General features: G+C 42.7%; 1 protein-coding gene across 4 annotated transcripts in view; it reads left to right on the top strand.

Moving 5' to 3' along the window:
• Window positions 1–14,520, top strand: part of pparab (peroxisome proliferator-activated receptor alpha b) — a 63,319-nt gene extending 48,799 nt beyond the window's left edge. For 2 of the 4 annotated variants that reach the window (XM_021617918.2, XM_021617927.2), the window contains exons 4-7: window positions 1,074–1,212; window positions 5,834–6,033; window positions 9,381–9,837; window positions 10,032–14,520. In XM_021617918.2, the coding sequence (XP_021473593.2) occupies window positions 1,074–1,212; window positions 5,834–6,033; window positions 9,381–9,837; window positions 10,032–10,276 (1,041 nt within the window). In that variant the 3' untranslated portion in view covers window positions 10,277–14,520. 4 annotated transcript variants of the gene reach the window in all.
• Window positions 14,521–17,100: the final 2,580 nt, after the last annotated feature.

Below are 17,100 nucleotides of genomic sequence, written 5' to 3' on the forward strand. Positions count from 1 at the left end.
GTGAACCTTCCTCTTGGCCAATCAGATGGGCAGCACGGAGTGGGCCGGTGTTTCTCCCGGAGACATGGAGACACACTGAAGGGCATAGCTAGATACACAGACACACAGTACATAGCACACATACAATACATACACACACAGGTATTTGGAACCTATGAGTACATTCGGATTGATAAGACTGTACGTTCGGATCCTAGATGCTGATAGGCTAAAACAGCATTCCAGCTTTCCCCTCTCTGATGTCACATACCTACGTGTGCCCTGCTCCTCAGCTGTCTGGTCATCTGAGAGGGACGGGAGGGGAGAGGAGGGGACTGACCCCTGGATAGGACGACGTACAAAGACACGAGACAGGTCATGAGGCCGTTGTGTCTGACAGGCATTCTGCCCTGGCCTCATGTGATCCTCGAGGGGTGGGTGTGTGCGTGTGTGTCCTTGCAAGTGTTAGTGCATGCCATGTGCAGAGACACATTAAGGAGATCTTTCACAAGAATTGGGAAATGAATGACTTGGAATGGGGGTGGCTAAATATGTTCTTCTTAAGCAATTCCCTGTCCATTTCAATAACCCCCCTGCCCCAACCCCAGTCCAAGCCCTTAACCACTCAGCACAGGACATCTACAGCTGCCCATAGCCAGACACTGTTGTTTCTCAGGGTTGTGTAATATAAGTGAAATCCCATTTAGACCTGATAAGCATATATGTCCAGGCTGATAGTGTCATGCTCCAGTCATTTGGGTCCATTCTCAGTATTTCACTTTTTTAACGGTGAAAGTGGCTGTTGGGTGATTGGAGGTTTGCTAGTGTCATGTTCTAGGTCGGGACACTGCCTTCACTTCGCTGATAGATAACAGAGCTTGAGAAAGTCTTCAATGACGGAACGCAAATGAATAAAGTTAGCAGTTGAGAGATATCAAGATATCTGGTATGAACTGACAATCGTCTTTGTTTATCAAGTCACCGTAGTGTGTGGTTGAGTTGGCCTGCTGAGTCGAGGCTGAGTTTCTTTCACAAGTGCAGTCTATTGGGTCTCGACCTGAACATTTATCTCTCTCTTCTTTCTGTGCCTGCAGGGTTTCTTTCGGCGGACCATCCGCCTGAAGCTGGAATATGACAAGTGTGAGCGTCACTGTAAGATACAGAAGAAGAACCGGAACAAGTGCCAATACTGCCGCTTTCAGAAGTGCCTGTCTGTGGGCATGTCCCACAATGGTGAGGATTTATTTTCTTAAAAAAAAAAAATGTTTTCTTTAACCTTTATTTAACTAGGCAAGTCAGTTAAGAACAAATTCTTATTTACAACGACGGACTACACCAGCCATACCCGGACAACGCTGGGCCAGTTGTGCGCCGCCCTATGGGACTCCCAATCCCGGCCGGTTGTGATACAGGCCGGAACACAGACATAGCCAGATCCCTGAGTACTACTTTCTGCATACAGCACAACCTGCCAGCAGCAACCAGAGAGGAACACACACACACACACACACACATACGCATTGGCACGTAGACATATTCACACATACATGTACGCCATTCAAAACCACACTCTTGAGGAACTGGGAGTTGCAATTTAACACCACATTAACACAGAAGGTTGCTTTTCAAGACTAATGAAAGTAGGTTGAGAGACTGCTGTGAATCATACAATTTTCATTAAAAAAACCAAAGAATTGTTCAACATTTGCACCATTTCATATTTCGCTTTATCCAGACAAAAACGATACAATTGATGCATGAGTCTCTCTGCCTCTGTGTGGTGGTCTCTATGCAGACTCTCTGGTGTTTCCTTGTGAAGGTCAGTAAAACTATAAGGTGGGGTTGTATTGCGTTGGCTGAACCCTCCTCACCCTTTAGCTGTGGATGTGTGAACAGAGAAACATACAGTGTGAGTCTCAGCCTGGGCCTGCCGGTCATGTGACCAGGGCTGATAGAGAGCTTTAAAGGGTAGTGCAGTGTCTTTCAATGGGATACGTTACTAGTGCAACATTACTGCCTACACACACAGTGTAAAACAAATCGTACAACAGATTTCACTGTACAGAAAAATATCACAGACATGCATCCTCATACATACCGTACAGACAGACTAACTACAAGCACTATAAACATAAGGATCTTTACTTTATAGAGAGTTAATCTACAAACAAAAACCTTGATCCAGGACAATTAGTTAAAATTCTTTGACCCTATTGGATGGATGTTGCTTACCTGTGTGTTTTATGTCAGCATAAAACATGGCATTCTGAACCTCAGCTAAGATCGATGTCCTGCCGCTTACAATGGACTGCAATAGAATTTCGAGGTTGTGTGTTGTGTGTGGGGATGTGAAGAGGGGCTTAGCAAGGTCACTGTAGCAGTCGATCAGAGTTGACAGACAGATGGACTGAAGGACAGACACACACATACAGATGTAGGATCTTGATATTATCACTCTTTTGTTGCTGAGAATTGTCCTGCACACCAGGAAATGCTAACTTTTAGTGTATTTGGGTTTTAAAAAGGCTTCTAAAGTTTGCGATTCCACTTTGAAATTGCAGACTTAATTTTCCCCAAATGAAAAATGAATCAACCCCTTTAATAATGTACAGTACCAGTAAAAGATGGACACACCTACTCATTTTCAGGGTTTTTCTTTGTTTGGACTATTTTCTATATTTCTGTATTGTAGAATAATAGTGAAGACATAAACTATGATATAACGCATACGGAATCATGTAGTAACCAATTTTTCTTTAAACAAATCAAAATATTTGAGATTCTTCAAAGTAGCCACCCTTTTCCTTGATATCAGCTTTGCACACTCTTGGCATTCTTTCAATCAGCTCCAGGTAGTCACCTGGAATGCATTTCAATTAACAGGCGTGCCTTGTTAAAAGTTAATTTGTGGAATTTCTTTCCTTCTTATTGCGTTTGAGCCAATCAGTTGTGTTGTGATAAGGTAGGGGTGGTATACAGAAGATGGCCTTATTTGGTAAAAGACCAAGTCCATATTATGGCAAAAACAGGTCAAGTAAGCAACAGAAACGACAGTCCATCATTACTTTAAGACATGAAGGTCAGTCAATCAGAAAAATGAAGAACTTTGTTTCTTTAAGTGCAGCCGTAAAAACTATCAAGCGCTACGATGAATCTGGCTCTCATGAGGACTGCCACAGGAAAGGAAGACCCAGAGTTAACTCTGCTGCAGAGGATGAGTTCATTAGAGTTACCAGCCTCAGAAATGGCAGCACAAATAAATGCTTCAGAGTTCAAGTAACAGACACATCTTAACATCAACTGTTCATAGCAGACTGTGTGAATCAGGCCTTCATGGTTGAATTGCTGCAAGAAACCACTACTAAAGGACACCAATAAAAAGGAGAGATTCACTTGGGCCAAGAAACACGAGCAATGGACATTAGACCGGTTGAAATCTGTCCTTGGTCTGATGAGTCCAAATTTGAGATTTTTGGTACCAACCCCTGTGTCTTTGTGAGACGCAGAGTGTGGTTCCCACCGTGAAGCATGGAGGAGGAGGTGTGATGGTGTGGAGGTTTTTTGCTGGTGACACTGTCTGTGATTTTACTTATAATTCAAGGCACACTTAACCAGCATGGCTACACCAGCATTATGCAGTGATTTGCCATCCAATCTGATTTGCGCTTAGTGGGACTATGTCCCAACACACTTTCAAGCTGTGTAAGGGCTATTTGACTAAGAAGGAGAGTGATGGAGTGCTGTTTCAGATGTCCTGGCCTCCACAATCACCCAAACTCAACCCAATTGAGATGGTTTGGGATGAGTTGGACCGCAGAGTGAAGGAAAAGCAGCCAACAAGTGCTCAGCATATGTGGGAACTCCTTCAAGACTGTTGGAAAAGCATTCCAGGTGAAGCTGGTTGAGAGAATGCCAAGAGTGTGCAAAGATGTCTTGGCAAAGGGTGGCTCCTTTGAAGAATCTAAAATATAATATTTCCAGCTGCTGCAGGGTTATTTTTCTGCTATACTAAACTGGTTCAAATCTAGATCCTACATCTGTAGACCTGGGGACTAGTGTCAGTGAACTCATGGACACACTTCAGGTTGTGAAACCACTGAATTGAACACTGTCATGCTGGAGAGCAATCTAATATGTGGACTGATGCTCAACATTAGTATTTATTTCACATCTGGGGTGTGTCCAAGACGAGTTTCTCCTTGTGGAAACACGTGTGTTGTGTTTCCTAAATGTAACCGTATACAGGGGAAAGGACATGGGAGAGGGTGAAGGAACCTGATACACTGAGGAGGACTACAGCAGGATGACAGCCCTCCCTCCTCTTTAAGCCTTGCAACAGCATAGGTTGGGTTGTTTGTTGTTTGTGCTCTGCTGTAGAGGGTCAGAGACTCATCCTCTCACCCTCAGCTCAGCCTGATGTTCTTATCCTGGGTATCCTGATCCCTACACAGAGCATCTCTCACTTCCTCTTTCGCTAATGAATCTTTCAAATACATTCAGCGTTTGCTTTAGCCTTCCTGGAGAGCCAGGTGGTTGGCTCTACACCTGTGAAATCGTGATTTGTCCAAATAAACATTGATGAAAAATCCAAGCTCCGGAATTACTGGTGACTGTTAGCTATCGGTGCCCATAGTATAATTAAGCAATAAGGCCCTAGGGGGTGTGGTGTATGGCCATAATACCACGGTTAATTGCTGGTCTTATGTACGACGCAACGCGGAGTGCCTGCATACAGCTATTAGCCGTGGTATATTGGCCATATACAACAAACACCCAAGGTCCCTTATTGCTACTATAAACTGGTTACCAACGTAATTAGACCAGTATATAGTACTTTTTTGTCATATACCACAGCTTTCAGCCAATCAGCATTCAGGGCTCGAACCACCGGGTTTATAAAGACAGTTATAAACTGGGTGGTTGAGCCCTGAATGCTGATTGGCTGAAAGGTGTGGTATATCGGATCGTATACAATGGGTATGACAGAAAAGTACTATTTACTGGTCTAATTACTTTGGTAAACAGTTTATAATAGCAATAAGGGACCGTGGGTGTTTGTGGTATATGGCCAATATACCACGGCTAATAGCTGTATGCAGGCACTCCGCGTTGCATATCCTAGTTATACACTTGGGATCAGATTGTCTGAAAGAGTCAGAGTTCGCTCTGTACAAAAACAACACACGCGCACACATACTAGCACTAGCTATCTGATTGGTCCTATTTCCTTTAGCGGTCTAACACATTGTTCCTCAACTGCCTCTCATCCTGCCCCCACTTCTCTCAACTGTCCCCAGGGATCCATAGCCTGTCTACATTTTACTTATTTTTTTAAAACACGTTTGTCATTCAGCAGACGCTCTTCTCCAGAGCAACTTACAGTAAGTGCATTTATCTTTAGATAGCTAGGTGAGACAACTACATATCTCAGTCGTGGTAAGTACATTTTTCCTCAAAGAATAGAAAACATAACAAATCTCACAACAGAAACAAAAGGCCCAGGAGGTGGGGCAGCCCAAGAGGCAGGCGTCCATCTTGTTTCCCATAACTTCCGACGTATCAGACTCCATTACCACATGCTCCTGGAAACCACCATACCTCTTCCAAGTTACACCCAAAAACCTTTGAACAACAGTGTTCATGATTTGGCAAACAAATAAAAAAAAAATACACATTGACTTGAGTCTCCATATCTTTCTAATGTTGATATGACAAACAATATACAATTGTCTTGAGTCTCCATATATCTCTCAGCAAAACAGATGCATCATTGTCCGTTGTATTGTAAATACTGTATATTATTTTTTTTATGTACGTTCTCATCTGTGCAATCGCCTCTTTTCTCTCTAATTAGCGATCCGTTTTGGTCGGATGCCCCAGTCTGAGAAGCTGAAGCTGAAGGCAGAGATCCTGACGGGTGACAGGGAGGTGGAGGACCCCCAGCAGGCCGACCAGAAGACTTTGGCTAGGCACATTTATGAGGCCTACCTCAAGAACTTCAACATGAACAAGGCCAAAGCCCGCACCATCCTCACTGGCAAGACGAGCACTCCAGTAAGAGCAGTGTGTAGGATTGTGTGTGTGTGTGTGTGGGGGGGGGGGGGGGGGGGGGGGGGTTGTTGGATTAAAAATTAAACTAACTCTCCAAAGGGAATCATTCAAAATGTGGAAATGCAATACTATTTTTTTGCAACCCTGATGATACTGCATGTCTTCTGTGCAATCAGACGGGTCCAATATTATATTTTGAATTATTCCCTTTGGAGTGCGTGGGCTGCGTTTTGATCCAGTTTGAATGGGATGCAATGTGAAAACCAAACAGTCCTTGTGTGTCAACATAACCTGTTGGCAACCACTACCCACTAGGAGCTAAAGAACCATGCAACGACAGAAATAACTTGATCAATGGCATTTAGAAGCCAACGTGTCTGGACAAGGACACATCTGCCTGAATACATGAAGAACAACTCTGTATGACCCTGACTTATAATGGACCATTATCAACAGTGTTGAAAGACCGCTGCACCCCTCCCTCCCTCTCTTTCTTTCTTTAAAGATGGTCCCCTTAGATCTGTGGTCTCCATTCATTCTTTCATCACATAGGAGAATAAATGGGTGCGGTAAGGGTGAGGTTATCTGGTGAGTGGTTGAAATCCATCTTCGGTGGGTGTAGGTGTGGCAGACGTCAGAGAGGAGGATCACGGGATTGTAAACCGTGAGTAGAAGTGGTGGATCAATGACACAGTAACACTGTATGGATAGACATCCCACTCAGCTTTAGCGTAGCCTTTAGCAATGCATTGTACGGTCTTCTGCACATTGCAGTGTCTTCTGACCTTGTTTTCTGTTGTTGATCAAGCTGCTCTTACCCAGCTGCCACCTTCAGCAATAATATTCTGGCCTGCATTGCCAGTCAGATGTTGGGAGCGTATCATATTGTGAGTTGAGTAAGCTGTGTGTCGTACGCAGCTCTCAGTTAGGAGCAAGTGCTGGATTGGCTCCTGTGGGAACGTTCACCACCGCAGCTCTGGTCGTGTACTTACAACCTGACCAACACGATGACCCAGATACGTGTTGTTTAGCAGCCTCACACTCTAAAAAACAACATGTTGAAAACACCTCATGAGAGTCAGTGATGACAGTTGAGTTTAAGTTCACAGTCCTCGTGTATTTTCTATTGGAGCTGGTGTCCTTGCAGTGCTTGCTTGAAGAAGCGCAGGCAGCCGTGTTTTTGTAAGACGTGGCTCTATCTAAGGGTACAGACCTGATAAGATGAGATTGTCCTGTTGTTTGTTTGGCCACAGTGTAGGACATCACAGCTAATCTAGACCCGGTTTGCCCTGTCCTCCAACAGACATATTCCAGGAGAAATAAGCTACTGTAACCTTCACAGTTTACATAACGACAACCAAAATAAAATTGTAGGTTTTGAGACTGTGATGAACGGAGGTGTTCTATAACGTACTCTAGGATCAAGGACAGGACTTGGGACAGGACTTGGGTTATGTTACAATGAGGATTTACAACTGCTTGCGATAACGGCTCTCTTTTCTTTCTGTCAATAAATGTTTTATATTAGGCTCACTATCGCTACATGTAGGCAGGACTGTCTGTGAAACATATCGTTCCTTCATTCTAGTAGTAGTAGTAATATTACAAATACCTACAGTTGAAGTCGGAAGTTTACATCCACTTAGGTTGGAGTCATTAAAACTCGTTTTTTCAACCACCTCACACATCTCTTGTTAACAAACTATAGTTTTGGCAAGTTGTTTAGGACATCCACTTTGTGCATGACACAAGTAATTTTTCCAACAATTGTTTACAGACAGATTATTTCACTTATAATTCACTGTATCACAATTCCAGTGGGTCAGAAGTGTACATACACCAAGTTGACTGTGCCTTTAAACAGCTTGGAAAATTCCAGAAAACGATGTCATGGCTTTAGATACTTCTGATAGTCTAATTGACATAATTTGAGTCAATTGGAAGTGTACCTGTGGATTTATTTCAAGACCTACCTTCAAACTCAGTGCCTTTTTGGTTGACATCATCGGAAAATCAAAAGAAATCAGCCAAGACCTCAATTGTTTTTGTAGACCTCCACAAGTCTGGTTCATCCTTGGGAGCAATTTCCAAACGCCTGAAGGTACCACGTTCATCTGTACAAACAATAGTACGCAAGTATAAACAACATGGGACCACACAGCCGTCATACCGCTCAGGAAAGAGATGCGTTCTGTCTCCTAGAGATGAATGTACTTTGGTGCGAAAAGTGCAACTCAATCCCAGAACAACAGCAAAGGTCCTTGTGAAGATGCTGGAGGAAACAGGTACAGACGTATCTATATCCACAGTAAAACGAGTCCTATATGGACATAACCTGAAAGGTCGCTCAGCAAGGAAGAAGCCACTGCTCCAAAATCACCATTAAAAAAAGCCAGACTACGGTTTGCAACTGCACATGGGGACAAAGATCGTACTTTTTGGAGAACTGTCCTCTGGTCTGATGAAACAAAAATATAACTTTTTGGCCATAATGACCATTGTTATGTTTGGAGGAAAAAGGGGGATGCTTGCAAGCCGTAGAACACCATCCCAATCGTGAAGCATGGGGGTGGCAGCATCATGTTGTGGGGGTGCTTTGCTGCTGGAGGGACTGGTGCACTTCACAAAATAGTTGGCATCATGAGGCAGGAAAATTATGTGGATATATTGAAGCAACATCTGAAGATGTCAGTCAGGAAGTTACAGCTTGGTCGCAAATGGGTCTTCCAAATGGACAATGACCTCAAGCAAACTTCCAAAGTTGTGGCAAAATGGCTTAAAGACAACAAAGTCAAGGTGGGCAGAACTGGAAAAGTGTGTGCGAGCAAGGAGGCCAACAAACCTGACTCCGTTACACCAGCTCTGTCAGGAGGAATGGGCCAAAATTCACCCAATTTATTGTGGGAAGCTTGTGAAAGGCTACCTGAAACGTATGACCCAAGTTAAACAATTTAAAGGCAATGCTACCAAATACTAATTGAGTACATGTAAACTTCTGACCACACTGGGAATGTGATGAAATAAATAAAAGCTGAAATAAATTATCCTCTCTACTATTATTCTGACACTTCACATTCTTAAAATAAAATGGTGATCCTAACTGACGTAAGACAGGGAATTTTTACTAGGATTAAATGTCAGGAATTGTGAGAAACTGAGTTTAAATGTATTTGGCTAAGGTGTAAGTAAACTTCCGACTTCAACTGTATCTCATCCACAGGGTCTAGGTAGGGGCTAGGGTTCCGTTTGAAATAGTTTCCTATCTACCGGCCTTCCTTCATACAGGGCTGTCATTACACATGGCTACAGACTGTTTCCTCACCACCCTGTCTCCCTCCATGCCCCTGCAGCCCTTCGTCATCCATGACATGGAGACCCTCCAGCTGGCAGAGCAGACCCTGGTGGCTAAGATGGTGGGCACGGCCGGTGGCCATCTGCTTGAGAAGGAGGCTGAGGTCCGCATCTTCCACTGCTGCCAGTGCACCTCCGTAGAGACGGTCACAGAGCTAACCGAGTTCGCCAAGTCTGTCCCCGGCTTCTCCAGCCTGGACCTGAACGACCAGGTGACTCTGCTGAAGTACGGCGTGTATGAGGCACTGTTCGCCCTGCTGGCATCGTGTATGAACAAGGATGGCCTCCTGGTGGCCTACGGATCGGGCTTCATCACCAGGGAGTTCCTCAAGAGTCTGAGGAGGCCCTTCAGCGACATGATGGAGCCAAAGTTTCAGTTCGCCATGAAGTTCAACGGGCTGGAGCTGGATGACAGTGACCTGGCTCTGTTTGTGGCTGCCATCATCTGCTGTGGAGGTGAGAGAGAGAGAACGGGAGAGGCTGGGATCTGGGGTTAATGACCACTAATTGGTACACTAATTTGTTTTAGTGTTAATTACTATGCGTCTTCTTGATGGATTTGCTAGTCCCCTCAATGCCAATCATATTGTCTCTTCTTGGGTTGACATAATCCTTTCTCTAACTCTCCTCTCCTTTTTTCTCTCCTTCAGACCGCCCTGGCCTGGTGAACGTGACCCACATTGAGTGCATGCAGGAGAACATTGTTCAGGTGCTGCAGCTCCACCTGCTGGCCAACCACCCAGACGACACCTTCCTCTTCCCCAATCTGCTGCAGAAACTTGCCGACCTCCGTCAACTGGTCACCGAGCATGCGCAGTTGGTCCAGGAGATCAAGAAGACAGAGGACACGTCACTCCACCCCCTGCTGCAGGAGATCTATAGGGACATGTACTGAGATATTGAGCCCAGGGAGAAGGGCTGGAGGCTGAGAACACACCCCTCACCCTCCATTTTGGGGACATGTACTGAGCCTAGAAAGGAGGTGGTCTGCCATTTTGGGGACGCAGGCGTGAACAGTCTATCTGAACAGTCCCACGGTGATAGGGTTGAACCACTGAACCCCCAGATACAGGGTTGCTCGTGTTTCTCAGCAGCGAGAGTATTGGTGTTTATGAGGCCCAGACATCACAGGACAAGACAGAACTACAGGACACTATTCTGGGGCACCTGCAGCTGGGTCCACTACTCCTACATGGACCTATAGGGCCGTATTACGTGTGTGGAGGGGCAGTGTGGAGCTGAATTGAGTCTCCTGTCCTATCCTAGTGTTTATCCTAATGCAGTTCCCAGCTAGAGAACATGTATCGGGCTGGAGTACACAGATCAAATAATACATTTCTGTTTTGGGTAAGTAAGATTCAGTCCGACTATAACCGCCAGAATCCCTGCTTAGGTACACGCTTAAAGGGGCATGCACTGAGCCATACTCCGGCACTAGAGTGAAGAACAGCAGAACTTACTCTTCAGAACACCACTCCAGCGGTATGTTTATAACTATGCCTTTGTGTACCGAACGTGAGAGCGAGAGGAAAGAATGATAGTGATGCCCACCTACTTTGCAGTAAAGACACCCAAGTGACTTCAATGCCGACTACAGATTTTAGATGTGAGTGACTGTGTCTCACAGCAAGGCAGCTTTTTCAGTGATTGGCTGTGCTGCCCCAAGTGAAGTACAGATGTAGGTCATTTATTTGAGATGGTTTTGCTACAGCAGGATAATACTTCTGCAGCAACAGGAAATGTGAATTATTCATGGACATTTTCTGTCGGGGTTGATACCTTTTCCGTTAGTGCCAATCAAGTCTGAAATGTAAAAGGAGAAATTACAAACGCTAGAAACCTTTTACCCTACACGTTTGCATTTCCTGCTGTGCAGGAAAAATTCTTAGCGACTAAAAGAGTGATTTAAGATCCTACATCTGTCATGGGATTGCATGGTCAGTTTCCTAATGCCCCATACTGTACCAGACTATTGTCCCTCAGATGCGGCTGTAGCGGCTCAAAATCCAACTCACAGGACAAGTAAATGTAACAGATTGCTTCATTCATTTTGGGAAAGCTCTCCTGTGCCTTATCAAATTCTTTCACCTGCTTAGGCGATAACAAATCATGTATTATCAATGGGATTCCTCTGAAAAAAAAACTATAACTATAATTTAGCCATTGATTTAACATGGTCACGTTCACTAATGTTATCATGGATGAGGCTAAAGAGTTTCAGTAATTGCTCCCTCTTTGTCTCTCTGAATATTCTGTCCTTTGCTATTTTCGACAGACAGACACACTCTTGGCCTCAACAGGCCTCCGTTGTTCCAACATCAGTTTACTCTTCAGTCATTCTACAGAGAATTATTCCCCATGTGCTGTACAGGGATGGTTTTCACGTCCCTTACCATCCATCTCATTTTCCTCCTCTATCTAGAGTCTAGACCAAACACTAACAGGGAGGCTTTGGTGCGCATTATATTCATTTCATAAAACCAATGTGAAACTCAATGAACTTTAACTGATTTTTTTCAGTATTTTCACAAACAAAGGCAAACAAACGACCATGTCAATAGTGTTTCCCCCACCCTTCAGAACGTGGCTCTATCAGGACATTTTGTTTGGAAGTAGTTTGATTTTCTTCATAACAGACATTCAGAAAAGACCACTGTCAGAGATTCACTATGTAAATGCACCCACAATGCAACACTAAAGCACAAGTATGCTTCCGAGATGTGATATGAGTCTATGTGGTATACTGTACCTCCGTAATTATGCCTTTTTGAGGAAAAAAAAACAAATATTTGGCACTCCATCTTGTTTTGCGTTCTGGTATTAAAGGTCTAATCCGACGTTAAACTACATTAAAACCTTAACACATGCAGATTGAGAGCAGGTTTACCACATTTTAAGCAATTTTAAACAATACCAGAAAGCCTGTTCTTTTACTCTCTCACTCATATTATCACCCCCATTACACATATCTGACTCTATCATCTCTCTCTCTCTCTCTCATTTCTCTCTCTCTCTCTCTATCTCTCTTACTCTCTCTTCTCTCCCTTTCTTGCTCTCTCTCTGTCACAGTGCCTCGTTTGGCTTGGTCCTCTTTGTTGCCCCATAGATTAAGGGCCCGATTCAGTCTGTAGCGTGGAAGATCTGCGTTGCAGCTCAGATGACATTTAAAGTTAATTTCCGATAGAGCCGACAAATGCAGCGTTTAGTGTGAATGCAATCTCTGCAAACGCGGTAACATTGCCTTTAAATGTTAGATCTTCCGAGCCCTTAGGTTCAGGGAATTATGCTACACAACGATAATACTTTCTTTTGGATTGATGACAGATGACCATTGTTGCGCTCTCTTTTTCTTACAAAATAGAATAGCAAACATTTCAACTCTGACTGGTATAATATGGAATGTCAACTAACCCAGCTCTCTCCGTGATTTGAAATATTAATGGATGACAACTTACACCTGAATGTAAGAATCTAGTAGAGATGACACACTAAAACTGCTTCATCAAACCAGCCATCGATCCCTCACAGAGCTAATGGGAATGCTGCAAAAGCATAAAGAAATAATCATTCACGTGTGCATGTTTGTCTGACGGGAGTACGTTCTTAAGTGCATTTTCTGTGAGGGAATGTTTTTTTGTTCTTTACTTACCGTACCAAATTCTCATCTGAATCCATAAATCAATGATTTGGTTTCATGTAATGGACCTAGATTCACTCGCTGCACCACATTGTATAAATGCTTTGTACATAGATTCAGTGATTATGTGATTGCTTGCCCCAACTATAACTGGAGGTTTACAAGATATGAACTAATATTGGATATGTTTTGTATTCCTCTTTGTCTGGTAAATACTTTTCAATGTTTTCAATTGTACAGAAATGCAGGTATGTTTTTTGCTTAAAAGCCAAATCCACACCAAAAAATATTTTGGTATTTATTTCATTAGTCCACTGTTAATACAGTCCCAAAATGTATTGCATGTCAGCAGTCAAGTTTTTAAAATATAGGATTTTCCGTAAGCAAAGTGTTTCGCATCATATGATGCATTTTGTATCATTCTGATGATGTGGCAAGTGACACTTTGCTTCTTGGAAGTCCGATATCTTGGAAATTTGACTGCCGACATGGACTAATGAAAAAAAGACCACAATATCGATTTGGGGGGATTTTTTCTTTTAAGCCCTACCTAATTTGACCATGTTATAATTGAGTTGGATCTTATTTTTATACTAAAGCTAAAGCATATCTATGAGTAGATCGGAAATTGTTCTGTTGAAGAGTGCAATGTAAATAGAGTAACTAAGAGTAACTAAGTAACTGGTGATATAACCATAGATTTGATTCCCAATGGGGACATTCCTTTTGTTAATTCCCACACTATAGAGGGAGAGTTAACATGTTATGTACAGTGTGTGCTGTGCTTAGCTTTAGGGATACTAAAAGCACTCATAGCTAATATCAAGACTTGACCGCGAAACCTGCTATGGGTTATTGGCACTACTTTTTCACTAGACAACGTGATCTGGATATAATCTTTGTCTTGAACAGACAGAAGTAAATCATTAGCGTTAAGACTGGTAATAATACAGTACTTACAAGTCTCCTTCTACGTTGTCATCTCAGGTTGAAGATTAAATAGTAGAGGAGATGTTTAGGGCGTAGTTTCACGATTCACAACATAAATGCTCCATAATTGCCTCTCCGTGTACTTCAAGCCAAGCGGTTTTGTCGTTTTTGTGGCCCTATTATATCCCTTCTCTGTATTGATAAATATATACGACATTATGCACTCAGAACTTGTCCACTTAGACACAATGCACAGCGACTTCACAACAGTCAAACGCAGTTGAAGAAAAATGCAGTAATAAGATGCAGTATATTGTTTATTAACACGCTCCCATTGTATCAAGCTTTTTGCCCGCTTCCTGTCTCCTCCTCGCTCACTGCTATGTTCTAACTTAACCATAATCATGCCATATGTTAGAGGACTGAATCTCAAGCTGCCTGTAGTGGTAGTTCTATAGTATGTATTCCTCGGGAATGTCAGGCCTCCATAGAATGCAACGATGCTTTAATCCACTGCCACCTGGATCTAGATTCTAGAATCACCAGGTGAACTGAACACATTAGGGATTAAACACAACCCGTGCCTTAACCCATGACATACAACATTAGACACAATACAGTATAGCCCTAAAGATGCACACAGTTCTGTGTCACCAAGGTGCTGGTATGGATATGACACTACACAGTACAGAGATACACAAAGAGAGGATATGACATAGTGACAGAATTAGGGAAGGTATCAGAATTGTGATAGGCAGACGGATTATTGTTGAATCTGTGGAACACAATGACTGTTTGGAATCACGATCTTCCAAATGAGAGAGATCTCTGTCTTGCAATAGTGAAAATACAAACAAGGTAATATAATGGTTCAAATACTAGAGATTTCTGCTACCCTTAGTGACGTATATTATTTTGTGTTGAATTGTCAAGCAACTTTTGACAAGTATCAGGGAAAATGTTGTCTTCCTTAGGTTGTCGTAGTTTAGGACATAGCGGGGGACTCTTCTTCTTGTTGAGTTTATAGGGCACTGCCATACAGCACACAAATAATAATAGCAATAATAATAACAAATAAATAAAACTACATAGAAATGACGAGGGCATCAGATATAGAAAATATGATTTTGATTCTGTATTCATTTACTAAATGTCATGGAGTTGATGCAGTGTTTTTATGGCTAGTGTCATGCACAGATACCGGAGATGCTCTTTAGAGGTTTATGTGTACTGTGGCTTTGTATCAATACTGTAAATGTTTGACAAATGTACTGTATATCTTAGTCATTGAAACAATAAACAAGTTGACTTTGAATGGACTTTAAAATAAAATGATTTTAAAATCCAACATTGTTGTCCATCTATTTTTTATGTGAATAATAACGTATTGATGGTGAGAGCTGAATATATGAAAGAAACAGGCGATTCTAGGATTTTTGTTGATGGGGTGGCCAATGGGGCACCGAGAGAGAACCAGTCATGTATTATTATTTTTTTTATCCCAGCCCCCGTTCCCGCAGGAGGCCTTTTGGTAGGCCGTCATTGTAAATAAGAATTTGTTCTTAACTGATCTGCCTAGTTAAATTTAAGGTTAAATAAAAAACAAAATAAATAAAAATGGGTGGCCATGGGAAATCAACAAATTGTTTCACAAATAGCGTTTGAAAATTGTCTTGAACTACGATTCATTGTATTAAATAACTTTACATTTGTTACTGCCCTAATTTATTCAAATAAATCCATTAGAAGAGATCCATATTGATCCATATTCAAGCTAGATACATGTTCAGTGGTAACACCCCGTCCAAGGATTTTTTTGAAAGTTTAAGCTAATTTACTGCATTTCTACATGCTATTTGTAGAACAGATAAAAACAAGCAACGGGAGTTATACACTGAGTGTACAAAACGTTAGGAACAACTTCCTAATATGAAGTTGCAGCCATTTTTGCCCTCCGAACAGCCTCAATTCTTCAGGGCAGGGACTACAATGTATCACAAGCTTTCCACAGGGATGCTGGCCAATGTTGACTCCAACGCTTCCCACAGTTCTCAAGTTGGCTGGATGTCTTTTGAGTGATGTACCATTCTTGATGCACAAATGTTGAGCGTGAAAAACCCAGCATCGTTGCAGTTCTTGACACAAACCAGTGTGCCTGGCACCAACTACCATAGCCTGTTCAAAGGCACTTAAATATTTTGTCTTGCCATTCACTCTCTGAATGGCACACATACACACCCGTGTCAATCCATTGAAGTGGTTTGACAGGTGTCATCAATAAGGGATCATAGCTTTCACGTGGATTCACCTGGTCAGTCTATGTCATGGAAAGAGCAGGTGTTTCTAATGTTTTGTACACTCAGTGTATAACATTCTTGAACAAACATGCCATAACCTAGAGCAATTAGCTATTAGCTAGCTCATTTGCAACTGTGACCAGGCCACGATAAAGCAAAGCAGTTCAACACATACAACAACACAGAGTTGCACATGGAATAAACAAACATAGAATCAATAATACAGTAGAAAAATCTATATACAGCATGTGCAAATGAGGTAGGATAAGAGAGGTAAGGCAATAAATAGGCCATGGTGGCAAAGTAATTGCAATATAGCACTTAAACACTGGAATGGTAAGATGTGCAGAAGATTAATGTGCAAGTTGAGATACTGGGGTGCAAAGGAGGAAAATTAAATAAATAAATAAATACAGTATGGGGATGAGGTAGATTGGATGGGCTATTTACAGATTAGCTATGTACAGGTGCTTTGATCTGTGAGCTACTCTGACAGCTGGTGAGGGAGGTAAGAGATTTTTGCAGTTTGTTCCAGTCATTGGCAGCAGAGAACTGGAAGGAGAGGTGGCCAAAGGAAGAATTGGCTTTGGCTAACAAACTGACCCTAGCCCCCCGACACATAAACTACTGCAGCATAAATACTGGAGGCTGAGACAGGAGGGGTCAGGAGACACTGTGGGCCCATCCGATGATACCCCCGGACAGGGCCAAACAGGAAGGATATAACCCCACCCACTTTGCCAAAGCACAGCCACCCCACCACTAGAGGGATACCTTCAAACACCATACTTACCATCCTGAGACAAGGAGTATAGCCAACAAAGATCTCCGCCACGGCACAACCCAAGAGTGGGC

This window comes from Oncorhynchus mykiss, chromosome 2, assembly GCF_013265735.2.
Source record: "Oncorhynchus mykiss isolate Arlee chromosome 2, USDA_OmykA_1.1, whole genome shotgun sequence".
NCBI lineage: Eukaryota > Metazoa > Chordata > Actinopteri > Salmoniformes > Salmonidae > Oncorhynchus > Oncorhynchus mykiss.